The 11,500-nt window shown below is 41.8% G+C and overlaps 1 protein-coding gene across 1 annotated transcript in view; it reads right to left on the bottom strand.

Moving 5' to 3' along the window:
* Positions 1–11,500, bottom strand: part of SEL1L3 (sel-1 suppressor of lin-12-like 3 (C. elegans)) — a 119,021-nt gene that overhangs the window by 7,522 nt on the left and 99,999 nt on the right. The window contains exons 20-23 of the mRNA XM_011935640.1: positions 11,055–11,164; positions 4,527–4,654; positions 3,260–3,362; positions 3,105–3,177 (exon numbers count right to left, since the gene is read on the bottom strand). Coding sequence (XP_011791030.1) covers positions 3,105–3,177; positions 3,260–3,362; positions 4,527–4,654; positions 11,055–11,164 — 414 coding nt within the window. The remainder of the gene's footprint in view (positions 1–3,104; positions 3,178–3,259; positions 3,363–4,526; positions 4,655–11,054; positions 11,165–11,500) is intronic.

Below are 11,500 nucleotides of genomic sequence, written 5' to 3'. Positions count from 1 at the left end.
AGGCTGGTCTCGAACTCTTGACCTCAGGTGATCCAGCCACCTCGCACTCCCAAAGTGCTGAGATTACAGGAGTGAACCACCATATCCGTCCCATATTTCAACTCTTAACATTAGTTCTAACAGGGCTGGCAGACACTACTGTGGGGGCACATTCTGGAAATGTGTGGAATTTTTTTCTTTTTCTTTTTTTTATACTTCTCAGCCCTTACTACTCGAAGTATGCTTTTACTAGACAGCAGTGTGGGCAACATCTAGGAGTTTGTAGAAATGCCAAATCTCAGGGCTTACCTGCTGAACCAAAACCTACTGAACCAGAATCTGCATTTAATAAGAACCCTGGATGACTCATATGCACATTAAAATTAGGAAGCACTGGGCTAGAATGTACTTATTGAAATCAATATTATTTTATTATAATTAGTTTCTTTTTATTTCCCTTTTATATTGCTGTTAGGGCCCTATATTGATTATTTTAAATGTGTGTAGATGGGTTAATTATCACGAATTTCATTTCAAGGTACTAAAAAATTCATTACAAAATATTTCCTATGTGAGAGGCAATGGGTTTGAGACAGATGACAATCACTGTTTTAAAGTACTGTGATTCTAAAAATAAGTTTGAACTTCTGCTGCCCTATATCCATTCTTAATCTTTTTTTTTTTCTTCCACTTTTTTAGAGACTGGGTGTCATTCTGTTGCCCAGGCTGGAGTGCCATGGTGTGATCATAGCTCACTGCAGCCTTGAACTCCTGGGTGCAAAAGATTCTCCTGCCTCAGCCTCCCCAGTAGCTGGGACTGCAGGCATGTGCAACCACATCTGGATAATTTTTATTTTATTTTATTTTTATTTTATTTTAGAGACAGGGTCTCGCTATGTTGCCCAGGTTGGTCTCAACCTCCTGAGCTCAAGTGATCCTCCCTCCTGGGCCTGTCAAAGTGTTGGAATTATAGGAGTGAGTCACTGTGCTTGGCCTCCTGGTCTTCATTTCCTTATTTGGGAAAGCTACTTCACCTCTCTGCCTCAGTTTCCTCATCTGTAAAATAAAGGGCATAGAATTAAATAATTTTTATGATCCTATCCAAACATAGCCTTCTTTAGACTGGTCAAGCAAGAAGTAGGTATGTGCTGGAGGAAGCAATTGAAGAAGTTTGAGAAAAATGATGAAAATGTATGACAGAACTATGGGGATATAGGAAAAGCAAAACATCACAGGACAGGAGAGACACGGAGACAAGAATGTGAACAGACTAATAATGAAGGCATAGGGACAGAAAAAAGAGATGACTTCTGATCAAAGCAATTCCACCCGCCCACGAATTTTCATGGCTACCAGCTGGCATAAAATCACAAAGACAAATTTCAGTTCCTCTAACGGAATTGCATTTGTAATAATCATCACAATATTTCTACAGAGTAAAAATGACAAAGATAATTTGAAATGGAAAACACTGACAAGATGCAAAATAAATGACTATACCTGGCAACAAATTTAGGGACGGGACAGAATTTGCATGAGTGAAGTTTATTAACCGGCAGACCATGGGGCATCAAGCCCGGAAGGTTTTGATGGGTCCCTGTTAACCTCCTCAGGTAAATCAGAGAGAAATGATTTCGCACTAGCTCCTTGCAACAGTGACTTCCTTCTCACCGTGGAAGAGACGGTGACGTGCACCCCTTTCACTTTTCATTATCTGCTACACAAATAACAGCTACGCAAATGCTGCAATGCCATGTCCAGTCCTAATCTATACATTTGCAAATGTCTCTCTTTGTCTCCATGAGTTATTATATCCTTTTGTAGCCGTCCAAGATGGTAAAAAATCAGTTTTCTTTCTCTCGAGAGACCAGAGACGTCTGTGGGTGTGAGTACCCACTACGCATGAGTTATCGCAAATGACACGACGGGGGCCTTCCTCTTACTCAGCTTATGGTCTAATAGAGGAGATAAATGTAAGAGCTAACATTTATTGGGAAGGTTTTATATGCCAGATAAATATAACAGCTAATGTTTAACTACAGTTGTCATTTTGGTAAGTGTCTTATGTGTATTTTTCTTTCACTTAATATTTTTCTCATTTTATGTTCCTGGGAAGTAGCTACTCTCAGAACCTCAGTGTATTGATGAGAAATTTGGGGATCAGAAAGGTTAAATAACTTGTCATAAGTCATACAGCTAATGAGTAGCCAAGCCTGGACTCTAAGCCCAAATAGAAGCAAGTAAGGCTTGCTTGTCCTTAACTGCTATTCTACACTAGCTCAGAAAGATAACAATGATTAGTGGAAACCATGCTCAACTGAATGCCCACTTTACGATTCCTGCTCAGTCCCTCCCTCTTGAGTCCGTGTGGCCGACGATTTTATTCGTTATGAGTGTTTGTTTATCCTCTTACACATTTGATTGCTTGGCTGAAGTGGAAGGGAAGACTTCACGCTGCCAGGGGCTTTGGCCCTGTGTTTTCAGGCACACAGAGGCAGAATTCTGACAGATGTATTTTCAATGGAAGAAGTTGTATTAGGTCAGTTTCTTAAGCTTTTTAAAGAAAATCCTTATTTTGAGGGTTGGTGCGGTAGCCCACGCCCGTAATCCCAGCACTGTGGGAGGCCGAGGCAGCCAGATCACCTGAGGTCAGGAATTCGGGACCAGCCTGGTCAACACGGTGAAATCCTGTCTCTACTAAAAATACAAAAATTAGCCGGGTGTGGTGGTGCATGCCTGTAGTCCCAGCTACTCGGGAGGGTGAGGCAGGAGAATTGCTTGAGTCTGGAAGGCAGAGGTTGCAGGGAGCTGAGATCACACCACTGCACTCCAGCCTAGGTGATAGAATGAGACTCCATCTCAAAATAAAATAAAATAAAATAAAATAAAAAATAAAATCCTTATTTTGAAAAATACAGTAGTAACTTTGTGGCCTCCCAACAGCCAGGAATTTCATATACCTCTAGAAGGATTCCCACCCTGTGAAGACGACCCTAGGGATAGGAGATAGCATGACCAAGGGCACCAGGAGGGAAAACACAATTTTTCCGGTAGACCAAAAAAAAAAAAAAAAAAAAATCCCTGCTTTTTTTTATATATTGCTTTCACTTTTTATAAATCTTTACCTGAGACAGACTGGAAATACTGCACAGTCCAGGCGATCAATATGGACAGCAGAAAGGTTCCCAGAAAGTAGATCTGCAAACATCAGAAGCACACATTAGTGACTGACAAAGGCCAGGGGGCCACAAGGGCGGGGCCGGTGGGAGATGAAACCTACCAGGGCTGAGTGCAGGACAGCACCCCAGAAAAGCCGCAAGTGCAGGTAAAGCCAGGCCAAGGAGCAGGGGCTGAAGGACTCCTCATTACTGTGGCTCCAGCACCTGCAGACAAAGCCCAGGGCATCGTGACGTGGCAGCCAATATTGGGGGCACGACCCAGGACTGGCATTTTCAGATCCACAAACCTACATTCTTCTGCTTTTGGACAAATGAGCACACTCAACTGACAAAGATGAGAGACAAAGAAAGAAAGCCAGTGGCCAAATAAGTGGTTTGGCCTGATCTGACATTCTAGAATCCCAGTAGGAAGTTTAGAAAAAGGTCTGTTTTGTCTTTAATTAAAGAGTCAAGCCTGTTCTGCTGTGGTGACAGCAAAAATTTAAAAATAAGTAAAATAAAAGTCAAGCAAGACGCTGAAGCACAGGACCCGCTAGAACAGTATTTCTCTTTAAAGCGCAGATGTAGGAATGCTTCCTTATCTTTCAGAAAAGCATCAGCTAATTAGGCCGGGCCTGGTGGCTCACACCTGTAATCCCAGCACTTTGGGAGGCAGAGGCAGGTGGATCACTTGAGGCCAGGAGTTCGAGACCAGCCTGGCCAACATGGCGAAACCCTGTCTCTATTAAAAACACAAAAATTAGACTGGTGTGATGGTGCACGCCTGTAATCCCAGCTACTCAGGAGGCTGAGGCATGAGAAACACTTGAACCCAAGAAGTGGAGATTGCAGTGAGCTGAGATCGCACCACTGCACTCCAGCCTGAGTGACAGAGTGAGGCCCTGCCTCAAAACAAACAAGAGACAAGCATGGGCTACTCAGATTGTTATTCTTTCCATTCTCGTGGAAATTTTTGGTCAGCCCTTAAACTTCAGATCAAGTACCTTCTATATCTTAAACTTCAGATATTAGAAAAGAGAAATACACTCGGATCTGGCTGAATGTTTTCTAGTAGAAGCAAACCCTGGGCTTTTTCTTTCTTTTCTCTCTCTTTTTTTTTTTTTTTTTTTTTTTTTAGTAGAGATGAGGTTCCATCATGTTGGCCAGGCTGGTCTTGAACTCTTGACCTCAAGTGATCTGCCCGCCTCAGCCTCCCACAGTGCTGGGATTACAAGTATGGGCCACAGTGCCCTGTCTTTTGTTTTTGTTTGTTTGTTTTTTAAATACAATTTACATTACAAAATAAGGGTAAAGCTAACTTTAACCAAGAAGCAAACATCATCTACTTGGGTTCCTCAGATTCCACAGTTCTAGAGGCTCTGAGCTCACCTTTCGTACAGTTCCTGGAGAATGGAGATATTATTAGAATGGAGAGTTGAGTCAATTTCCAAGAAATCCAAGATATGGTGTGGGATTATAGTACCTTCCTCGATTAGCAGGGCCAAGTTAAAAAATCCCTAAAAACAAACCACAAACCAAACTCATCAACTCCTTGAAATAAAACCTAGACACATACTCTTCATCAGAACGTAAATGTTTACAACTTCTAAAATTTTTTTTAGTCTCTAGAGCCAGATGGTTTTGTCATTTTCATTGACGAATTGTTTCCCTAAATATATGCATCTGAGAAATTTATTTGCAGGAGAACCAGGAGGCTTTCAGAAGCTGCTGTGTCCCATCTGCTCCAAAGCCAGTCAACCGGGAGATCTGTCCTTTCTCGCTTACTCTCTCAAAACAGAACTTACTGGAAAACGTGCCCTTGTATCATAAGTGAAACAAGAATACCGAGTCGAATGCCATGTCCATTGCCTACAGACTATGCCCTCGGTTGCCATAGCCCTGTCGGAAATCTGACAAAATGTTCCTGTGGCTAGGGCGGCTTCCCATGATTGACATCCCAAGGCGGTGCCTGCCTTGCACAGGATCACCTAAGGGCACTCATCTCAACTTTCCTAGGCTGGTGCAGAAACCTCTTCTCATGACTCTTCTTGGCACAGATCTCCACTATGGTGTATTTTCCTACCTCTTCCTCTGACATCTTGTTCTTGATCCTTAGAGGTAGGACCTGTCTTATTGGGCTGTATGGATCCAATAAAATAAACATAGTTAGATGGCCCGACCATAGACATGCTTCATAAAGGATGGGTACTTTACACTACCTGGAGAATGCACACCCTCCATCACAAGCCGAGCAGGTGGCCAGATTAAGAAACAAGCAGAAAACGATGTGGTGCTTACCATTAGAACTTGACCAATTAAACTGGATTGTTGTCCTTGAAAGAACTCCGGATCGTGTTTTGTTTTTAACTTCTATTTCAACTTTAGGGGTACATGCACAGGTTCGTCATATAGATTATTTTGTTATGTGTTACGGGGGTTTGTTGTACACATTATTTTGTCACCCAGGTACTAAGCCTAGTACCTATTTATTATTTTTCCTGATCCTCTCCCTCCTTCCAACCTCCACCCTTAGGTGTAGTGTCTATTGTTCTCTTCTATGTGCCCATGTGTTCTCATCATTTAGCTCCCACTAAGTGAGGACATGTGGTGTTTGGTTTTCTGCTCCTGCATAGTTTGCTATGGATAATGGCTTCCAGCTCCATCCATGTTCCTGCAAAGGACATGATCTCATTCTTTTTTATGGCTGCATAGTATTCCATGGTGTATACGTACCCCATTTTCTTTATCCAGTCTACCGTTGATGGGCATTACCGTTGATTCTATGTCTTTGCTATTGTGAATAGTGCCGCAATGAACATACATGTGCATGTGTCTGCATAACAGAACAATTTATAATCTTTTGGGTATATACAATCTCATTACTGGGTCAAATGGGAGTTCTGTTTTTAGGTCTTTGAGGAATTGCTAGTGTTTTCCACAATGGCTGAACTAATTTACACTCCCACTGCATAAGTGTTCTTTCTCTTTGCAACCTCACCGGCACCTGTTCTTTTTTGACTTTTTAATAATAACCATTCTGACTGGTGTGAGATGGTGTCTCACTGTGATTTTGATTTGCGCTTCTCTAATGACATGATCACATCGAATGACTTATGTCTTCCCTCTGATCTTGCCTCTTAGTTGCCTCTGACAACAATCTAAATGAAAATCATCATTTACCATGTTGCATACTCCAGGACTTTCACAACCATCATATGTAGCAATCACGATAAAAATACTAGCAGCTCACATTTTGAGTGTCTGCCATATGCGAGGCATTGTTCTGTTTTCTATATTTATTCATTTAACCCTCATAATAATAAATTGATATAGGTAGTATTATCCTATTTTATAGATGAGGAAACTGAGGCACAGAGTGGTTAAACAACTTGCCCAAGGTTACACAGCTGGAAAGTGGAAGAGCTGGGGCATCAAACACAAGAGGACAGGGTGCAGAGTCTCAAATCTTAAACTCCCCCAAGGTGCCACGAATAACCTCTAAATAGATGAAGCGTTAAGTATCTTTAAGATGCACACACACACTCACACAACAGCAGAAAATAAACTACTTCTGCACTCTTTGAAAGGAAGGCACTCTTAAAATTTGAGGTATTAAGAGAAAAGAAAAAAATGGCTTTATGAATTTTTTTTTTTTTTTGAGTGCAATGATGTGATCTCAGCTCAGTGCATCCTGCGCCTCCCGGGTTCAAATGATTATCCGGCCTCGGCCTCCTGAGTAGCTGGGATTACAGATGCCCACTACCACGCATGGCTAATTTTTGTATTTTTAGTAGAGACGGGGTTTCTCCATGTCAGCCAGGCTGGTCTCGACCTTCTGACCTCAGGTGATCCGCCCACCTCAGCCTCCCAAAGTGCTGGGACTACAGGGTTGAGCCACTGCGCCAGGCAGGCTTTATGCAATTTTAAAGTCTCTAATCAATGGAATAATACCAAGATTAAAATAAGTGGGAAAAGAGAGTAGGGGAATAGTTGTATGCAATGTAATAGCTTAAGGTTCATTATCTACTAGATAAATATATAAAGAACTAATTAGGGTTTAAATTTTTAAAAGTGTCAAAATTCCAATAGATAAACAGGCAAAGAATAAGAATAGAGAATTTACAGAAAAGAAAATGTGAAAAGTAAGTTGTCATAAACAAGTATATGTAAAAGTGTCCATCGTCACTAGTAATTAAGTAAATGCATGTTAAAAACAGTAAGAAAGTATCAGCATATCATTATTCAATTAGCAAAATTAAATCATGAAAGCATCCAGTTGCTGGTAAGACTTCAGTCATCCTTCTCTACTTAACCGCTGATGGGTGAGGTATTAAATGGAAAGCCCTTTCAGAAAGCAAAATGGCAGCGTGCTATCATGTAGTCATAAAACCATTTATTTATGTTTTTATTTTTACTTTTATTTTTTGAGATGGAGTCTCACTCTGTTGCCCAGGTTGGAGTGCAGTGATCTTGGCTCACTGTAACCTCCACCTTCCAGGTTCAAGAGATTCTCTTGCCTCAGCCTCCCAAGTGGCTGGGACTACTGGTGTGCACCACCACGCCCAGCTAATTTTTGTATTTTTAGTAGAGATGGGGTTTCACCATGTTGGCCACGCTGGTCTCAAACTGCTGACCTCAAGTGATCCGCCTGCCTCGGCTTCCCAAAGAACCGGGATTACAGGCATGAGACACTGTACCTGGCCTCATAACACCCTTTAGAATGTCTGACTCAGTAATACTATTTCTCAGATTATAAGGAAAGTGTTCAAACTAAGAAAAAAGATCGAAATATAAAAATATTCATTGTAGCACTAGCTATAATTCCAACACAAGAGGAAACCACCTCCAAGTCTTCCTTGGTAGACTATAAATCCCATATAGGCAAGAGTACGATCTATCTTTTTATCTTATGTCCCCACCACTAATCATTGTCTAAGACATGGTAGGACTAGATAAATATGTGTCAAATCAATGAATAAGTTAGTAAACAAAAGTATAAGCATCCACCAATAAAGTACAGCTTAAGAAATTATAATGAATCAGTTCAACAGAATATGGGGCAGCTATTAGAGGTAATAATTAGAGACTATGTAATAAAACACACACAGTCCTACAATGAATGATAAGACAGATTTTAAAAGTGACAGGTGGCCAGGTGCGGTGGCTCGTGCCTCTAATCCTAGCACTTTGGGAGGCCAAGGTGGGCGAATCACATGGTCAAGAGATCGAGACCATCCTGCCCAACATGGTGAAACCCCGTCTCTACTAAAAATACAAAAATTAGCTGGGTGTGGTGCATGTGCCTGTAGTCCCAGCTACTCAGGACGCCGAAGTAGGAGAATTGCTTGAACCTGGGATGCAGAGGTTGCAGTAAGCCAAGATTGTGCCACTGCACTCCAGCCTGGCGACAGAGCAAGACTCCGTCTCAAAAAAAAAAAAAAAAAAAGTGACAGGCACACTATAGATAACATGACAGATGCATTTGCTTGCGGGCAGGGACTGCAAGGAAACATGAAGACATAAAGGAGTAAAATCCCTGCCATAGAATTATGGGTGCATTCTTTGGTTTATTTTTCTTGAAAAATTATCCTCCATTGTTTTTGTAACATTGGCTTTCCAAAAAGCAAAAATAAAAATTGAAAAAAAAAAAAAATCCAGGCCCAATTTTAAGTGACAGGAAATATGACCTAAGGGAGTTTATTTCTATAGCAAATGACTTTAGCAGCAACTCCTTCTTTTCAGAGGAAATGATAACAGAATAGATCACGTCCACTGAGTGTACTTGGCATTGGGCTTAGAGCTTTACACTGAACATCTCATTTAATCCTCATGATCTATGAGGCAGATGCTCTTATTACTGCCATTTACACATGAGCAAATAGAGATTCAGAGATTTAGTGACTCGTCAGGGACAAAGAGCTCTGGAGTGAGAGAGATGTGGGATTTTAACCCAGGTAATGACCACCGTGATGTTGTACTTCCACTTAAAAAAAAAAAAAAAAAAGATTGGCCAGGCACAGTGGCTCATGTCTATAATCCCAGCACCTGGGGAGGCCAAGGTGGGCAGATCACTTGAGCCCAGGAGTTCAAGCCCAGCCTGGGCAACATTGCAAAACCCCATCTCTACAAAAAATTAGCCAGACATGCATTTGTAGTCCCAGCTACTTAGGAGGCTGAGGTAGGAGGATCGCTCGAGCCTGGGGGATCAAGGCTGCAGTGAGCTGAGATTGCGCCACTGCATTCCAGCCTGGCTTACAAAGTGAGACCCTGTCTCAAAAAACTCCACAAAACAGTAACAACAAAGAAATCCCACCAAAGATTGATACAGGGATGAGTTTCCAATTTTTGTTTTGTGGTCAGACTGTAAAGCACAACACCAGAAATCCGTTGCAGCAGAGGGTAACAACTATCCAAACCTCCATCATGAAAATGATTCTGAGGTCCTCACAAGAGGATTCTAAGTAGCAAATGTAGAGGGAATAAGGGAAATTGAGAATCATCGTTGGAACAGCATGGTAATAATCATAACAGGCAAAATTCCTGCCCAAAATGTATAACCTCAATCTACTCAAGAGAAAGCAGAAGACAGACCCAAATCAACGGACATTCTACAAGCTACCTAACAAGCATTCTTCAAGTATCAAGGGTCATGAAGAGGAGACAAGACTGAGGAACTGTAACAGATTGGAGAAGACTGGAAAGAAATATACAACTCAATCTAATGTGGGATCCTGGATTGAATTCTGGAACAGAAGAAGGATATTAGTGGAAAAATTGGTGAAATCTACATGAAGTCTGAAGTGTAGTTAATAATACTGTCCCAACATTAATATCTTAGTTTGACAATGGCATCGCGGTTATGTCAGATGTGAACATTAGGGGAAGTCGAATGAAGGGTATACAGAACTCTCACCTATTTTTGCAACATTTCTGTAAATCTAACATTATTTTCAAATAAGAAGTTTACAAAAAAATCATTGAGGGAAAAACTCTGTCACTGAAGCACAGCCCAACAGTACAAGCAAACCACTTCCTATTGTGGATGCACTTCTAATTTCTTGAGTTTCTACCTGGTGAGTGAGTTTGATGTAATTTGGTAGAAATATCCTTTGATGTCTTTGATGTTTGGAGCCAAAGATCCAGTTTTAGGAGCTGGGCACTTTGCTTACCATCTGATTACTTGGCCTTGAACAATTCATTACCTTTTTCTTTCTTTCTTTTTTTTTTTTCTGAGACGGAGTCTCGCTCTGTCGCCCAGGCTGGAGTGCAGTGGCGTGATCTCAGCTCACTGCAAGCCCCGCCTCTCAGGTTCATGCCATTCTCCTACCTCAGCCTCCCAATTCATGATCTTTGACTATAAATAGGGTATAATAATCTCCACTCCCAAGGGATTATGTGAGAATGGCACAGGGGACACAGTAGGAGTTTAATAAAGGCTCACCCTGATGGTTAGTGTCCTCATAGAGTTGTTTGATGGGCATGTGAAAATGGATGAACAATGGCTTTGTAAACTGTGCAGTGTATGCACACATAAAGGACTGTTAGGAAGATTTCTGGTTTTGCAAGTTCACAAATGGATGTCACCAAGAACTGGGTTTTTTTCTAAGACAGGGTCTCGTTCTTTCACCCAGGCTGGAGTGCAATGGTGTGATCACGGCTTGCTGCAGCCTTGACTCGCCAGGCTCAAGCAATCCTCCTGCTTCAGTCTCCCAAGTAGCTGGGACTACAGGTGAGCACCACCACACCCAGCTAATTTTTGTATTTTTGTAGAGACGGGGTTTCGCCATGTTGCTCAGGCTGGTCCTGAATTCCTGACCTCAAGCCACTCATCCCCGTCGGCCTCCCAAAGTGCTGGGATTATAGGCGCGAGCCACCGCGCCTGGCCAAGAGCTGGTTTTTGTTGTGGTTGCTGTTTACCTGGGAGTCTCCATCCAGGGCGGCTTGGGCATACATCTGCACAGACAACTCCAGGTCTTGTGACTGGTTTTGGTGGCCATAGTAGTAAAGGTCTCCCATCTTCAAATATGCTGCAGGAAATAAAGCACAGATCCATTTGTCAAGTGGTTTTTTTTCACACCAACATTTTAAATTAATTGGCCCATTCACATGAATGAAAGGTTTTCCTATTAGTATCTGAAGAACATCTTTATGTTTCCCTGATATGTCAAGAGAGAAACAAACAGAAAGGCTTTTTACCCAGAGCATTCCTATATCTAGACATATTTTGCTTTCCTTTTTTCTAAATTTTTTGTGATAGGGTCTCCGCCACCCAGGCTGGAGTAGTGGTGAGATCAGGGCTCACTGCAGCCTTGACTTCCTGGGTTCAAGTGATCCTTCCACCTCAGCCTCCCAAGTAGCTGGGA

The sequence above is a fragment of the Colobus angolensis genome, unplaced genomic scaffold (assembly GCF_000951035.1).
Source record: "Colobus angolensis palliatus isolate OR3802 unplaced genomic scaffold, Cang.pa_1.0 Scaffold146, whole genome shotgun sequence".
NCBI lineage: Eukaryota > Metazoa > Chordata > Mammalia > Primates > Cercopithecidae > Colobus > Colobus angolensis.
This window is presented reverse-complemented; position numbering and strand designations above follow the sequence as displayed.